Source organism: Neodiprion virginianus, chromosome 7 (assembly GCF_021901495.1).
Source record: "Neodiprion virginianus isolate iyNeoVirg1 chromosome 7, iyNeoVirg1.1, whole genome shotgun sequence".
Taxonomy (NCBI): Eukaryota; Metazoa; Arthropoda; class Insecta; order Hymenoptera; family Diprionidae; genus Neodiprion; species Neodiprion virginianus.
Genome location: NC_060883.1, coordinates 15,564,866 through 15,582,797, shown reverse-complemented (window position 1 = coordinate 15,582,797; position 17,932 = coordinate 15,564,866). Strand labels below are relative to the sequence as shown.

The window sequence follows — 17,932 nt, the reverse complement described above, 5'->3', positions numbered from 1 at the left end:
GGTTTCACTATTTATTTACATTTCATCTGAAAGACTCTTATCAATCTCACGTTACCGTCAGAAAATTTTGGAATTTGCATGTCAAGCTATGGTGTAAGTAATTTAGATAAATTTAAATTCGGCGTGGCGTTTTTATATCAGCAATGTACACTTGGGGACAATGAATCGGAGACGGCTAATTTTTTACACTAGACAGTTATATTGTCCCATACTCTTTGATATTGGCAACACAGAGAAACCTACAGCGCCACAGTCGGCCGAGCGCGAAACAAACTCAATCTCAATAAACATAACATAACCCATGACCGTCGAATATAACCTTAGAATACCGCGGGGATAACGACTTGTTGGATTGACACGTATTCTAAGGTTAGATTCGACGGTCATGGGTTATGTTATGTTTATTGAGATTGAGTTTGTTTCGCGCTCGGCCCATTATGGCGCTATCGGTTTCTCTGTGTTGCCAACATAACTATCTAGTGTAAAAAATTAGCCGTCTCAGATTCATTGTTCCCAAGTGTACCTTCTTCTGAAAAAATACCGCACGAAAACAATGGTACCCAACAGATTTAGCGCCTAATTGTGCATGCGTGAGCTTTATCGAGTTTTCATGCAAACTGGATCATCTGAACAATCAGCTGTCAAAGACGGCTTATGGGGGCCGTAAATGATGCGATTTTTTTTAGCAAGTATGCCAGCTCTCCAGCTCTTGCAAATTAGACCAACCGACAGAGAAAATAATAGCCGATTTCTTAACGTAAAGTTCAGCCGAAAACCAGTTGTCCACGTTTTGAAACGTGGTTCATAGATAAAAACGTACATGTTTCTAACACTTCATTTTATCCCTTTTTTTTTAAAGAAGATTCCGAAGCGGAAAATTTTTTTCTACAAAGTTTTCGTAGTTTTAGTAGTGAACATTACGTAGAGCACATGGTCGATGATGCTACGGGATTAGTAATTTTAATACTGCAATTGCATATTGGAATTTGCATCCTTACATAAAAAATGCGTCCAAACATATTTTGATGTCAGAAATTCACTTATCCACAATTTTTTTTCCATGAAAACTCGTTTGTTTCTTGATGCAAAAGTCAGTGCACATCGAAGCATGTTCGGACATATGTTGTATAGAAAGTGCATATGGACGCATATAAAATACGAGCGTTCTGCGTACATACGTCGTTTATTATACTATATAACTATAGAATTTTCGCTCATATTTACGTATATGTCACATACGTTTCATCATGACATATTTACCACAAGCCATTAAGTTTTTAATCCGGGCGCTCGATACGACGCTAATTCAAAGATTCTTCAATTAATTAATACATCTAACACCGTTTTATACGCACAATGTTCAGTCGTCGTACTTTTTTGTCGCAGATATGATTTGCAATTAACATAATTGGATGAGAAAATAGATTGACATGTTTATTTTATTCTGATATAAAAAATATATAACGCTGGAAAAAGTCGTATATATCTTATAAAATAAACGTGAATATTCATTTTTGAACCTATAATCATAGTTACGTTGAGAAAATAGTTTCCTCGGCAATAATGATGTCATGGATGTTGAAATTGTATAGTTATTGCGATCTTTTTGAGTCGTTCGTTTTGAGGTTATTTTCGATAAGATTGAAGTAAGCGGTTCTTGTATAAGATTTTATTTTATCCAACATGTATAATACTCTTATGATCTACTACCACAAAACATTCAAACATATATGGATATACGAAATCAACGGTAAAACAGTTTTAAATATTCATATAAACGTATATGATAATAATACTTAATAAATAGCTGCACATAATAATTATCAGTTAATGCCAATTATAGATATATGTATTAACAGTCAATAAATTTTTCAAAAAAAAAAAATACACTGTTAAATATGATGTTTCTTATAGACTTATATTTAAACATAAATAACAAATATTTGACACATCAGTTTATCATTCGTTTAGTATGATTGTAACATTTCTTTCTTTTTTTGGCACGTAAGATAATTTGGCTTTTTTCTCAAATAATATATAGGTTCATCATACACATCACATTGTGCTCTTCAGCAACTTAATTTAATATCGTTCTTATCTTCTCTTAGATGCTGAATGTTTCAGTTGTTGAATAATATGTACAAATTACAAACGGAGAGAAAGTAATCTACTGGCAGATTTGCAGCATCAAATCATCAATATTTACAGTTATTATATACTATATATATATATATATACATTATACATTACACAGGGTGGAGTACTTAAAGTGTTACAAAGCAATAGTGTTCAAACTGTTGGTGATAATCCAAAAAAGTTTTAGTTACAAGTTGTATTTTTCAAAGAAGACGTCATTCGTGACCGTTGTAATTTATTTTCCCATTGTAATTTTGAAATTCATGTATAATTTATCCTATTCATCATATAGTGAACTATACTGTACATACACTATAATAAATTAGGCGTGAATTTCAGACATAACGCTTTATAATTTAACACATGATCATTTTCAGTAGGATAACCACTCTTAAACGATTTAAAAACCACAGTTTGGGTCAACCGACAGAAGAACCACGAAATGATGATCCTGGACTTGTGAGCCTTTGTTTATTTTCCGATAAAAAGATCATCTAACTTCAGCCAACATCTATGGTGTAATTTGGGCGTACGCAGTAAATTCTTTCTTTCATATCGTCAGGCGTGGCAGGTGCTTCTGCCATTACGCGCTCTTTCACAAAACCCCGTAAAAAGTAAGCTAGTGATGTTAGATCTGGCAAAAGAGGTCGTCAAACTGCAGGACTGGCTCATCCTATCCACTTCTCGCCAAAAATCTCACTCGTCATCATACTATGCGTCACTAGAATGCCTTGTATTATGCGTCACTAAACTCGTCCTATTGTCAACGTCAGTGATGATGTCATGAAGAAAAAAGTACATGGTTCAATTCAAAAAAGTGGAGCTGACTAACTTGGACGTTGCTTTGGCCTCTCCACCGAAAAAAGTTACAATGTTTCTATATAACGTCTTTATCGAGCAATACAACTTTTATCTGAAACTTTTTCAGATATTACCAATAGCTTGAGTGCTATTTCTTTGTAACATTTCAAATGCCCCACCCTGTATAATATTATAATAGACTTTTTGTTCAAATTTATTCTACAGGGGTTCATATGCTTTTATAATAACTGTTGAGCACATCTACAATCCGCTTGATTCTGAAAGGATAAATAGTTTACGAGTGTTTTCTTCATAAAAAAATAATACCTTTGAAACGACATCTTATAAACTTACTATTTGATGCTGTATAGCGAAGTTTGGACATGCCTCAACTCCGTCTTGAGAATTTGAGATCTTGTGAAATTTGTAACTATCTTAACTATGTATTTCGACGTTCATATTTAAATGTTAATCAACCATACCTATAAGATCTCTAAAAAATTCTCTTAGCGCTGGCCACAAACATTAATCCGACGAAATTGTTCACTTTGTTGTCATAAAATTAGGCTATATTCTTAGGTGTTACAATATGTTTTTCGCGAGCATTTATGTGACGAATAATTACAATTAATACTATGCCATCACCAGCACAAAATTTTTCATGGCATTTTTGCATTGACATAACAAGTTAAAATTATTGGATTTTTATTCAATTGGTTACTTGCCAAGGATCACCGTCGTGTATACCGTACAGTGTATAACATGGCCTGATACTCGTTTCAAGAAAACATGCCGTCGTTGATTCCACAAGTGAGCCAAAAAAATGCTGGAAAACCAGACGTCATTGACACCATAATGACTTTCAATCTCTAATTGTAGGGATACGTGTGTGAAGAGGAGGCAAATATCGTGTTTTCGTCAAGTGTCCTTGAGACAATGCTTTGCGACTAACTGTAGAATCTGAAATGTTAGACACCACAGTTTGCACGAGCTAAATTCCAAGATCCTCTAGATTGTTAATAATACTCTATTGCTGTGCTGCTAAATTTTCCATACTCGTAGCTACTAACAGAAATATGCAGACTTAGGTTCATCGTCATACAGGCCATTTGGGAAAAATTCGGGCTTTAGTAAAATAGTTCCACACGTGATATGCGCTGGTTATATTATGCTGTAATAATTTACTAGACTGATTGTTGGTGCCAATTTCTCTGTCTTTAGTAAAGCAATGCCGGTTCTGGGCACAGATTCTTATACAGTTACCGGGATTTGGGTTAGACATAAAACTTTTTCTAGAATTTATAAGGGTGGAGGATATCCTCACTCTCATTGACTTCATCGATCATTAGATAATTTCGTTACATCAAGTTACTGGCAATTTGCTATGCCTTACCATAATTCTAGCCCTAATTGGGCAAAATCTTGGCATTGCGGTATGCCGTATTATGATTTCAGCCCCTCTCGGGCAACATCACGTAAGTTCGACGATTCCAGAAGGTTGTTTCATCGTGAGTCAAGTTCGAGAAAGTTCTTCCATCAGTACTGACCTCCTCCGATGACCAGCAGTTCTCGGAATCGACGGGTCAAAGGGATTCAATGTGACGTAGAGTTTTGGAATCATCTAATAGTTTTCGACGCGACATTGAATTCTGGAAGGTTCTAAAATTACTCCACGGTTTTTGGTGTAACGTTGAGTTCAAGAAAGTTCCGAAGGCGGTTTCCAGTAGCTTCTAAAAAATCAAGACTTCCAAAAAATTTTCTCAAACGACAAATTGTAACTTGTGTATGCTGGAGGAAACATGATGCTATAAAGGTATAGAAATTCATGCCAAGACGTCAGTCTTGAATCGATTCTACGCTAACGAAGAGAATTCAGACACAAAAATAACTCTGAGACTTAATCACCTTGTTCTTAAAAAATATTAAGAAAGTACAAAACCTGATTCAATTGAAACTGGAACTGAACCACTTAACAACAAAGTTGAAACGTTGAAATTTATGAAAGAACCTCAACTCTATATGAAAAAAATAAGTTATGAAGTTTAAAAGTAGCGTGAAGATAAATAACCGTAATAACAGACTAAAAAAAAAGAATAGAAAAAACCGTGAAATCATGTTAATTTCGAGCTTGAACGAAAAAGTGACAGTTTTTACAAAAAAAATTACCTTATTCGAGCAATAAGAGAGGTATAAAATTACCTCCTTATTAATGTTCTCAGTTCGTCGATAATACAAATATATGTCAAGTGACGGAAGAATATTCTCGAAACTGACTCATGGTGGAAGAACCTTCTAAAATCGATGATCTTCGTGTCTGCGCTTGGTAAGCTCGATGAGGTACGCATCGCGGTAATATACAGTTTCTCGATTTTTCTCGATAGCGTAGGTATGTTGCACATGCAGTTTTGTGATTTTGCCAACGAGAATTGAAAACATGGTAAGGCAGAGTGTAACTCCCACTGATTGTGCCCGATGAAAGTTAAAACTGGGGTAAGGCAGAGAAAATCGCCGGTGAGGTAGAGCAACGAAATAATCCGATGATCGATAAAGTCAATTATAGTGGGGGTATCTCGTACTCTCGAACATTCGCGAAAGCGGTTTGTGCCTTCGCTAAGTGCCGGTAACTGTATCGGTATATAGGAATCTGTATCCAGAACCGGCATTACTTTAGTATTTTCCTCTCAAGGACACTCAAGTGCCGAGACTATTTGAAACATAAAACTGCCCGAAACATTTTTACACGAGCGTTTCTACAATTGAAGATTTCCATGCTCTCATATTCTCGATTACATTTACAAGGCGACTGATGGTAAGCTCTGTTTTTCGGTTACGGCACCGTGGCTTCTTGACAACATCACTTGCGGTGACTGGCTCGAATATGGAATGTTTAACACAAAAAATCTTTGATACAGAGAGTATAGAAAACTTTGAAGGGTCCTAATTCTAAAATTTTATCACGTGTATTTCATGCTTGTGTCACAGTTAAGCATTCCTTATCCCTTAGGCGAGGTAACCGCCCTCATTTCTTTCCCCGAGACCGCGCCTGATTTTTTAACAGCTCATAAAATAGGCTGAACATCAGTTCGTTATACGTTTTGTTACTTACTCGTTCCACTATTTTGTGATCGAGGATATGTCGCACGGAAAATGGATGTAAGAATATTGTTCAACCCAAAAACATTGAGTTTTATCTCCTGAATCACCGTGCCAACACAATAAAAATTCAGTGACAGGTCTCAGTTTATCCTAAATTAAACACGTACCACAGCGATACGAGTTTTAATCATTAATTGTCACTTTACCGAGTAATGATTCAATGATGAATCGTATTGTTATGAGTTTGAAAAAGTAACGTAACCTGCATGGTTGGACGATACGCTTTTGCTAATGTATATACTAAAATAAATAAATAAAAATAATCTATAAAATACTTTCACTACTATACATATGAAAATAGAATCCATAAATGTAGAGTCGTGTGCAAATTTCCTAGAGTTGATGATCAGATAATGAAAAACAGTTTTGAGAAGATCAAAACTTAGGTATATATTGATCAAATTGTATACTATTAACTGATTTTCTGCAGAGTCGTATTCAAATTTTGCGTTTGAGAATCATTACAGATTGTGTTTATGTCATACTAATTGCACCGTCATTACAAACAAGGGTTCATTTTTTCGAGTATTCCACTGTCAAATCAATATCCAATATCTCTAAGACTGTTGAATTCAGTAAAAAGTTTCAAGTAAAAGTTGTCCTGTTTTCTGAAGCAAATAGTTACAGCACGTTCAATAAGAGATCTTTCTTTTATTACACAGAATATTGTGACTTCAACATTTATCTAGTAGACAAGTTACAGGTAGCTTGATTTTGAAAAAATGAGAGCGACAACCCTTTTTTCGCAGTAGTCGATTTTATAATATTCCAATAAAACTTGCAATTGACTTTGAGACCAATGCACCAGAATTTTTTTTTTAATTTATAATTTCTATGTATACGATCATTACAATTTTAACTCGAAGCATTTTTTATGCATTCAAAACCAAGCATTGCGAACGGTTTTTGAGCCTTACAACTGTGTGTATATTTTCTAATCATACTAACACAAATTTAGCACATTTACCAAGAAAAGTGAAAAACTGTTATTTGAGACAATACTAAAACACCCACATAACTTCAGATTCAAAATTTGTACATATATGTGTTTTTTTGGTTGAAAAACATTTCTGTTTATGAGCATGAAAGTCTGCTCGCACGACGAAATACCACGGTTTCAGGCGATGTAAAATCTGAGACATTATTGTGCGTCACCTGCACCCTCAGGTAATATACAGTTTGACGATTTTTTTTAGACGCGCGCAGCACTATGGATCACAAGAAAATGACGTTGTATCAGAAACAAGATTAGGTGCTGGAAACGTTCTTGACGTGAAAAGTTATTCTAATGACGAGAATGGTGAGACCAACGTTATGTGTTTGAAACGGAAAATCCAAAATTACATTCATCCCTGGTGCTATTAGTAGGCATAAAGCGTGAAACATAACAGTTCCGCGGATTTATGGTCTCGGAAAGTAGTGAGTAAAAGTCACGAAAGCCGTGGAGTGTATCGTATACTTCAGATTCTTTTTCATTTATGACGGATCACGAATATACACATTCATTTAATAAGGAATATAATAAGAAAATATACATAAACCAAATGAATATCAGCAGTTATGAAATTTAAAAATAATGTGTGTATCATATCGCGCATCAATAAAAGTTACAGTGCTGAAAAGGATGCTGTAAACAGTATCGACTAACCGAGTAAAATGTTACTTACTTTGACTATTCTTGAAGTCTATAAGTATCACTGACTTGGAGACGCTGCAGGATGCGCAATTCTGCACTCCATGATACCGAACATGAACATCTGAAGAAAGTCTTTTTTGCCCAACATTGATGCTAAAAACGTCCACATTCCTGTCACTAAATTACCACTAAGCGCAAAAATACACTCCCTGCCGTTATTCTCGTACGAATGAAAAAGTGTTTGGATATTTTTGTTAGACATTGTATTCAGAATCGCGCTATCCGCGGAATCTTCACGTCAGAGATGCTTAATTAAGCTCACAATCAGATAACATCTGGAATATTAAATGACATTTTGCTCGATCAGTTAAGACTGATTATAAAAAAAAAAAAAAACACGTGATGCGTAACCACGAACAAACCGTTTACATACATGCATAATATAACTATCAATTAAGCATGTTCGGTATTGAAAATTTCCTATCAGCCTTTCATAGAATATGAAGCATTTAGTCAATGTCAATGATGCGTTAAAATAATGGAATACTTAAACATTCATAAACGTAACACTGTACCTATTAATCCAATTTGAGGAACTATTTCGTGAATATCTGTAGCGTAAACTTGCAAAAAACACAAGTATGAGTATTTTTAGTCATATTGAGCACCAAAAATCTAAACTTAATAAGCACTTGAATTAATAATGCAGTAGGTACCACTGCCATAAATTGAGCACCGCAAGAAGAATGGATCTAAAATATGCTACAGTACTGTCATGCGAGGCTGCGCTTTTCTGTTGATGAGGGAATCACCTTAAGTGACTTTGGGATAGTGAACTAAGGTATTCGCAAGCAAATTTCAGACTTAAATACCCTGTCAGCTTCACGTGTTTTTGATAAACATTCAGTGCATAATATAGTTCACGTAACAGTTGCAGCATAATGAAAACCGTTAGTTGCATCACTTTGCAAGACTCCAGAAGCTCCCGCAATCTTCAATGCAAACGAAGTTGTCTTGACAATATATGGGGGGTATTCCATACCAAATAAAGGATTCACAAATAAGTGATAACACAATTCCTAAATTCCCTAACATGTTTTTATACCATTTTCTTATGGAATTAGTTTAACTTACAAATATTTAAACCTTTAGAAAGTTCCGCCTTTCTGAATATTTGAAAAAGATCTCAATACCTCATTTTTTGCTCTGATCATTTTAAAATTGGATCCATCATGAAAAAGACTGTCGTCTTTTTTTATACTTTGCGAAAAATTTTTCGATTTATAAAAATCAATGCTTGACGAAATTTCGAAAAATTTCTGATTCTGTTAAAAGACGTCACAATTGTGTGGACTGATTTAGTTTCCTGTCTTTCATCATGTTTCTAATGGATTTTATTGTTTATAAACAAAGTTAACATCTTATGGATGGATTTGATTATTTATTTTTCTATTTTTACAAGGATTTCGGTAATTCCCATCGATAAAATCTATTTCTGATTATAAGTGTCCAAAATTTGTAGAAAAATAAAATTCACCTTCAGCATAATCGTGTCGGTTGCAACGTACTTTTCATAAAGTGTAAAATGTTTCATACATTTTATGATATTTCTCAAAGGTTAAACATTGATTTTTGTCAGCGAAAAATTAATTCAAATGCTCTATAAAATAAAAAAAACGTTTTATAATGAGACCAAGCTTAAAACGATCGAAACAAAAATAACGCTTTGGAATAATTGTTCAAAATTTTACAATTTGGCACTTTGAGAAGTTTTGAATATTTGTAACTTGAAAGAATCAGAATAAATCGAATGGGGGTCTTAGGGATGTGATTATGACCTGAAAATGTTTCAAAAAAATCTAAAATAGTGAGAATCTGAATTGGTTGATTTGACACGAAACGCCTTACTGGTATATAAGATATATACATATTTTGGTATAAAAACTACTAAAAAATCTATGATTGTGTTGAATGATATGAGAAAAGTTTTATTGATAATTTTTCAAAATACCGAACACCCCTACCAGCGATTGCGAAATCTATTAAACCGTCTATTTTCCAGTATATTTAAATATTAATATATACGGGACTGTCCAACCTAATTAGACCACCTCGCAACTTATAGATTAATCAGCTCCGAATTATACTCACACGATATTTTTCTTGCATTGAGATTGAATTCAACACAACTCACGCCATGTACAAGTTGCTTAACTTTCAACAATCTTATACTCAATGTTTTTAATCAAAGCAAAAAATCGAAACAACAGTTGGTAAACTGCTAGATTAGAAGTACAACATTTTTTTCTAATTAACACTATCAAAATGTTCCGAAAAAATATCTTGTGCTTGAGTCGTTACTAATAAGACTTGAATCAGAAGTGATAATTACTGGAAAGAAATGCTCTTTTTATAAAAATGCGTACGAGTTTTAAAATTTTTTTAAATGTTTCTCGTGCATCAAATATTTTCCAGGCTGACGCATATACAATATATACAATATTATAAATATTGTTGATCCGCGTTTCAAGGACGATTGATTTGAAAAATTTGGAAAAAAAACCTAGACAAGCTTTCCAGATCGCCAAAGTCCAGAAACGAAAACAAAAATTACCGTCAAAAATTCCAAAATAAAAGGTAGTTTTATTCAATAGCACAGGCCCCTATAATTCTATCGTAATGAAGTGAGCTTTTGTTCAGGAAGCCAAAAAAAATTAGCGTAACATCTGGTGACCAAGTCTGGTGAGTACAGTTGTTTCAAATGAAGTGAGATATATTCAAATCTTACCTGAAAAGGGCATACCCGAAAAAGTAGGTAAAAGGTCTGTATCTAATAATCTATTTTCAGACTTTAACAAAAGTTAATTGGCTCTTATGACGTGCATTTCTCTAATGCGCGTAGTTGTTTTTTCAAGATTCGACACGTGGAATGACATTTTGTAAAAATGTTTATTCATTTGTCTCAGACATTCTTACCGTGTTATTATATATTGCAAGCGTCCCGTAAAAATTTTAGTCTCATGATTTTGAAAAAAATATCACATAGAAATGGGTAAAAAAGATTATAACTTTGGATCTACACCCCGAAATGAGATAAATCTTGTAATGGCTGGTTCCGTATTATTTTATACGTTAAAAAAATTTTGCTTATTTTGCAAAATCAAATTACGATAATATATTCAAAATTGTGTGACATTCTAAATGATTAATTGAATATATAAAAGGAAAATTATTTTTGTTCAAATTATTACGAAAAACAATCACTTGTCAGAGTATCAAATTTAACGATTACGTTTAATTCGAATATTACGTGGTGAATCTCGGAAAAAGCTAAACAGATGGATTATTCTATGAAAAATATACAACTGGGTAAAAAAATGGATGAAAATTTAAAATGACGAATAGAATTAAATAGGAAATTGAACATAATAATCACACATCTTACTGGTGCCTATGTCTTTTACCTTCTTTATATTCAGGTATACCCTCTGTTTGGTATTTTTTACTTAATGCTTTGAATAAGTTTACAAAATTATGAAATTTCGACTGAAGATTCTTCTGTATTATTTTGATTTTCATTGAGAGGTAGTATATTTAATCTCTATATTTGATCAAAATTTCTGCTCTTGACATGATCAAGAAACGACTTTTTTCAAATTCAGTTTCAAATGGCTGCATTTTTTCGGTGTACTTCAATCCAAGGACAACTAAAAGACACCAAAAACTGTGAAAACTTGAAATTGAAGCATACATTTTTCACTGAAGTATCCCCGGTTTCTTTCAAGTGTTTTTGTAAAAAAAATTTCACTATGCACTGAATTGTATCCTTGAAGGACAAAATAACGTTCATCAGGCGGAGCGCCCCCGTATGTAAAATCCGTTATAAATTGCCAGACTTAAGAATGTTGCATTTTGAGGAAACACGATTGTATATATACATATATACACCATTTCACTAAACTAATTATAATTAAATATCAACGACGGCGATCGAACATTATATTTTATTTTAACGCGAGCATGTTTTACGCGTTTTTCCATGCGTGTTTTTCGTACACATAGTACCCGTTTCTATGATGGCCGAGTGAGTCTGCGAACGCGCATGCGCGGAGTACTGAAAAAACCACTTTTAACCTTTAATTTCACCACCTTTTTTTTTGTAGTTTTTTATTTATTAAACTACTTTTTTGGTAACAACTACCGAGTTTTTTGGTTCCACATGGTCCCCAAAATATTTCTAAGTCTAAAAAAAAAGATGAAATTTATTTATTTATATGTTGCAAAAATATCACATGTGAACAAATTGTCGAAATTCAAACTTTTCCACGGAAAAAAGCATTTTCTGCCAATCTACACTGAAAATCCAAATGCCAATTTGTACACAAACTTAATACAGACCAAAAAAAATTACAGAATTTTTTCGAAATTTTTCTTCTTTTTTTTTTTTTGTCCACTATATTGGATCCGCCATTTTGAATTTTCGAATTTCGAATTCAAGATTCGTAATCAATGCAATATTCCGAGTGAATCGCATGTAAGGGAAAATTTAGGTATGCATGAAAGGGTTGTCTTGAGAGTTAAATGTTGTTTTCTGTACTGCGCGCATGTGCTGTCACGAAAAAATCTGACATTACGCAACCCTAACCTCAATTTCGTTCTTCGTGAAAAAACGCATCACATACTCTTATTATAGAAAGAATCGTGTGCGACAAAGAGGTACGGCCTTCACGCCTCGCATATGTGTCAGTGGCTCACCTACGACTCATATTGCAAACTTACGCTGCCCCGAAAAAACCGGGTTTGCCTCTTTGTTACACAATACACTATTCCTTAAAGTTAATTCTCCGTAGCTACCACTAATTGCTTCTGCTTCTTGGCACTTTGTCTCTTTACTTCAGTTGCGTACAAAATGAAATAAGATATGGAAATGTAATATTTTACCTGTATAAATGTCTCATGCGCTTAACTAGCCTTTTCGAAGGTAGAGCAAGAATTACTCGACCGTCAGTAGAGACATATATCCAAATCCTGGCATGGAAGTTGATCTCTTTAGAAGATTGACGGCTAAGTTAGAGTCTGAGTAGCGTTGTCAGCCGCCATTAATTGAATCTCAGCAGGAGCACCCCTCTTCTCTCGGCAACTCGTGACCCACAGAATCCTTGGGAACATTCAAAAATATTTTATGTGTATCACTGAATTAACCCTTTCAGTCACATATTTTCCACTCAACGTTTTCGCCTGACTTTTGTTACTCGGGAGATTTTGGGGGTGCTGATCAGTAATCTGAAGTTAGAATTTAATCATTTCTAAATCCAAGATGGCAGATCCAATATGGTGGATTTAAAGTCGACAAAACTATAAAAATTCGATGACTCTAGCCAACGAAGATAGAGTCTCATAGAAGCGTACGGCCTGCAGGCTATTTGAAGCAAGAAAAGTTGGGGTGCCGGACGAGCTATCACCCCACAGTTAAGTGTCGCTAGTGGTGCCTTTGCTTGTACAGCGCTCTATACTAATGCGTACAGTGTCGGTGTGTTGGCTCCGACCGGCGAGTTGGGGTGATCGTGCTCTCTACTGTTGACCGACGGTAGAGCCATCTTACGAATTTACGAGTCGCGGAAAGTTTTGCTTCAAGCGGCCCATAAGCCGTACGCTTCTATGGGACTCTATCTTCGTTGCTCTAGCAGAGACTTGTTATTTGTGGGGTTTACAAAGTCATACGAAGTAACAAAGACCATTTGAAGTTGTAAATAAATTGTGATGAAGTTAGGACATGGAAATTTTTGAGGTGGGAAGCTGAGCATCCCACTGTGACTGAAACTGTTAAAATGCAAATATTTCCAGGAATTGATGAAAAGTGACCAAAATTCGGAGAGTTCAATTTCATGAAGGCTGAATATTACAAACAAGGTGATACCAAGAATCCATAAATTAGATAAAAGGGAGTATATAAATAAAATCCAAAAATGATGAACACAATTTTCATTGAGGTAGTTGAACCTTCATAACAACATGTGGCATCGATCGTTCGTCGTCAGTAAATTTGACAAATCGGCCGCTCTAGGAAAGGTTTGAGCGACAACACAAAGATATTACGTAATTGACTGCCAACAAAAATCTAATTAAACTGGTGAGTAAATAATTGACATCTTCAATTTCGAAATAATTCACTATTAGTGAAGTTCAAATTCGTGTCGCCGAACATGCTGAACTTGGATCAAAATAGAATCGCCACGATAGAGAAGGGTTACAATATCGTATTTTCAAAAACACGAAAATTTAATCTGAAGAATTTCAAAGTTTAGATAGTCGAAGTATAAGAAATTCCGCATAAGAATAAGTAAAAATACTGAGAGCTGAAGTTTAGAATCATCGGCAGTAATTCAGAAATATTGAAAAGGTATAGAAAACTTACCCATTCTGTTTTCTTGGCTTTTAATATTTTTACCTTCCTGCATTTCGACTTTTCTATTTTTTTATTTCCAATATTTCGAAAGTTTATGAATTGAAGTTTCGTATACTTCGCCTTTGAGTATTACAAACCATATATCATGTGGCCTCTTTAATTTTTAACCCCAGTTCGATGAAACTGATTTCTAATCGTTTGGAATTATCGACCCCACCCTTGATCAAAATCCGAGTTGGATGTAAAAAAAAAATAAATCCTTTGTTGTTGAGTCCCCCGATAATTCAGCTTTTTAAGGAATTTCAGTAGTCAATTGCATACCTTTCTCAATTCCATACTGCCTGGATTACTCAGACGCGGAGGTGGCGGTGAAAATGCAATTTTCTCGTAGGGAATAGTCCCTCGACAAAGAGCGCTTGGATCCAAGCTAAGAGCAGCTTTGAGCGCGCTCTTCCTTAGGATGCCATTATTGTTATTCACATTAGCGTTTAAAATTACGTGATTCGGAGATGACACTCGAGTATTTGGCGAAGATAACGAAGTTTCTGTTGGGGGATTCGACGTGGGGATAGCCAAGGAATCCGAATTTGTATCTGTGTTAGTCATACTTTCACAATTCCCATTATCTCTGTTGGTGTTTCCATTTAATACCTTGTTTTGGCATTTGATTGATTTTTCCGGATTTAATTCTGTACTCACTGTTACAGCGTTAGCGTTGCTCTCTTCCGGAGGTAACGCTTTATGTCTACAAGGCACCTGCACAAAAAAAAGTCTGTCTCAACCGCATGTTTTTGATCATAAATTAAGATGCTGGAGTATTTGGAAATACAAAGCTGAGAAAACTTATAATTATAGTTACTGTATGGTTTAACTCAGTTCAGTTTAGTAGTCAAAATTTTCTAACGGTTTGTGCCTCACTTGGTCCTTATAATCGAAAAATATAAGATGAGTCGTGGGGGATGGATGTCTTAAAACGGAAAAATAATCTTAGAGTAGGCTACCTTTTTTCCAGAGATATATTTGCTGGACTCATTATTTGCATTTTGACCACAGTTGTTATGATGCATTTTCGGTTCCGATAGTGCCGTTTCTTGTATTTTTGCGCTTTCGTTTCCGCAGTCATCACAGTGTTGCAAGTATGCGTAAACGATTCCAGGCGCTGGACCGATGCGATATGATACTGGCCGGAAGCTTGTTTTGGGTTGCATATATCCACCACATCCATCCAACTATGCAGAAATCATGCAAAATCTAAGATTCCTGAAATCACGTCTGAGACCTGCATAGCCTCCTTAGACCTAGCGAACATCAAAATAAAATTGAGTAGAGCTCGTTTTCCCGAGTACTGAATTTAGCATTTTCATCACTTACTCATAAATGGGATATGAAACAACTGTAATTTTTTTAATTGTTAATTGCTGATTAGTATTTTGAGGTTCGCATTAGTTTATTCTTCATTTTACTGCGCTATGTAGTTGAAAAACATGATTATGCAAAAGTGTATCTGGTTAATGTTTGTTCAAATCGTTCCTTCAATAATATTTAGAGATTTACTACAGAATCTTATACCCATAGGAAACTATGAAAATGATCAGGCCGAGTAAACGATTGACTGCGCATGCGCACACTAGTTGATCTCTATTGATCGGCGAGATCATGCCACAGCAATATTTTCGTCTGCAACGCAGGGGAGGCACCATACTCGAAAGGGGGCGTGGAGGTCGAACTCTACAGCGTCTATAATGACGAATGCTCTTATGATAACTCGTATCAGTCATCAGTGAATGAACAATAAAAGTTTCCAAAACCTTGTGCAAAATTCAAAATGGCAGATCCAATATAGCGGACAAACAAAAACAACAGGAAAATTTTTTTTGGCGCGTATTAGTTTTTATAAAAACTTGCATTCAGATTTTCGTGGTAGATTAGCAGAAAATGTTTTTTTTTCGTCCTAAAGTGCGAATTTCGGCCGTTTGTTTACGTGTGCTATTTACACAAAAAATAAAAAAAAATGTCATATTTTTCTTAGACTTATCAATATTTCAGGGACCATGTAGAACCAAAAGACTCAGCAGTTATTACCAAAAAAGTAGTTTAGTACATATAAAGCTGCAAAAAAACAGGTGGGACGCTGAGCGTCCCAGCGTGAATTAAAGGGTTAAGTCGAGTTTCTGCATCAAAAATTGAAGAAGCTCGGGCATGCGCAGTCAGATGCTCAAACTGCTAAATTTCACTATTTTCTCTCGATATAGAGTGCGTTCCGAAATTAGCTCCCAGTGCTGTCAACTATTATTTATCTCTTTTGCGCGGCCGAGTTCGTGACTAACTCTGCCTCTGTTTTGGAGAGTTTTGAGCGCTACCAGCTAGTTTCGGAACGCACGTGCGCACCTATAATTGCAACTAATGTTTCTGCGTTATTTCTCGAGTTGCTGAGTGGGGAAACCTATAATTTGATTAGTTGGACAAGGGTTAGGGAAAGACTCTGAGTAAACAAACTTATTATTTATGGTCTATATCTTGCTAGTAACACTGGTACACTCACGCTGCTACGTACGTTGATGCATTCTGTTTCTGGATCAGGCCGCATTATCGTTATTTCTCTCTCGCAAGCAGGGAGAATATCGTAGTTAGGCATTGGATGGTCAATAACATCAGGATCCTATCAGATTAAGGAAATTCCGTTTTCATTTATTCATAACGTTTATATGATGGCAGTAATTATACGAATCGGACAATCACCTGTAGGCAATAGCCTATCCTTTCGACAATTGTCGAGAAACTGGGCCTGTCCTCTGGATGAGGATGCCAGCATTGAGTCATTACGCCATAAATTGGATCGGGGCATCCAGCTGGCCTCTCTAACCGCCCACCGGTTGTTACCATCGACATAACTTCTCGGTTTGCACACCCTGTGTACGGCATGTAACCGAAGGACATAATTTCCCATAGAAGGACACCAAAGGCCCTGTTCAATACACAAGTATTCTCAATTAACGAATGTAGGTTATTTTTTGTTTCGTATCGACGTTGTAGAGGCAATTTAGATGAATACATACCAGGACAATCTCTTGAAACTTGAAAATCAACTGCGCATGCGCGAGATTTATCGGCTATTCGTGCAGACTGGCCATCCCGAGCTTCAGCTGTCAAACTGCTTCCGGCGGCGATGTAGTTGATGCGAATTTTCGAAGTTAGAATCTCAAATAATTGAGGTAGTAACTCGGAAAGGTTTGGGAAGCATTAGTTATTGGGTCGGAAAGTTAATTCTTCAAAGAACGGTCGGAATTTAATACTTATACTCTTTGAAAATTCAAACGTACACATTTTGTGTACGTTGGCCCCCTGTGTCGCAGACAAGAATACCTATCGCTGCGGGAAGATTTCGCCGACCAATGAGATTGAATTATTTGGCGCATGCGCAGCTGGTTTTCAAGTTTCAAGAGATTGTCCCGGTATACCGACTGATAAATAGAATATCTAATTCATGACTTTACCAAACGTCCGTTTTCGTAGTGAATATTCCATCGAGAAAACTTTCTGGAGGCATCCACTTTATGGGCAGCATTGCTTTTCCGCCTTTTCTGTAGTAGTCACTTCTGTATATGTCTCTGGCCATACCAAAATCAGCAATTTTCACAATACGACCCGATCCTTTGGATGTCAAAAGACAATTCCTCGCAGCAATGTCACGATGAATGAACCTGGCATCCTCCATATATTTACACCCGTTTGCCACGTCATATGCACACATAACCAGATCTTGCATGGTTAACGTCGTGGGACGATCCTGTACAAAA

At 35.5% G+C, this 17,932-nt stretch overlaps 1 protein-coding gene across 1 annotated transcript in view; it reads right to left on the bottom strand.

Moving 5' to 3' along the window:
• Positions 1–1,649: 1,649 nt before the first annotated feature.
• LOC124308351 (leukocyte tyrosine kinase receptor-like) overlaps positions 1,650–17,932 on the bottom strand; it is a 42,358-nt gene continuing 26,075 nt past the window's right edge. Inside the window, exons 21-27 of the mRNA XM_046770966.1 lie at positions 17,630–17,922; positions 16,875–17,100; positions 16,678–16,794; positions 15,137–15,364; positions 14,457–14,891; positions 12,671–12,887; positions 1,650–7,301 (exon numbers count right to left, since the gene is read on the bottom strand). Of these exons, the coding sequence (XP_046626922.1) occupies positions 12,840–12,887; positions 14,457–14,891; positions 15,137–15,364; positions 16,678–16,794; positions 16,875–17,100; positions 17,630–17,922 (1,347 nt within the window). The 3' untranslated portion in view covers positions 1,650–7,301; positions 12,671–12,839. The remainder of the gene's footprint in view (positions 7,302–12,670; positions 12,888–14,456; positions 14,892–15,136; positions 15,365–16,677; positions 16,795–16,874; positions 17,101–17,629; positions 17,923–17,932) is intronic.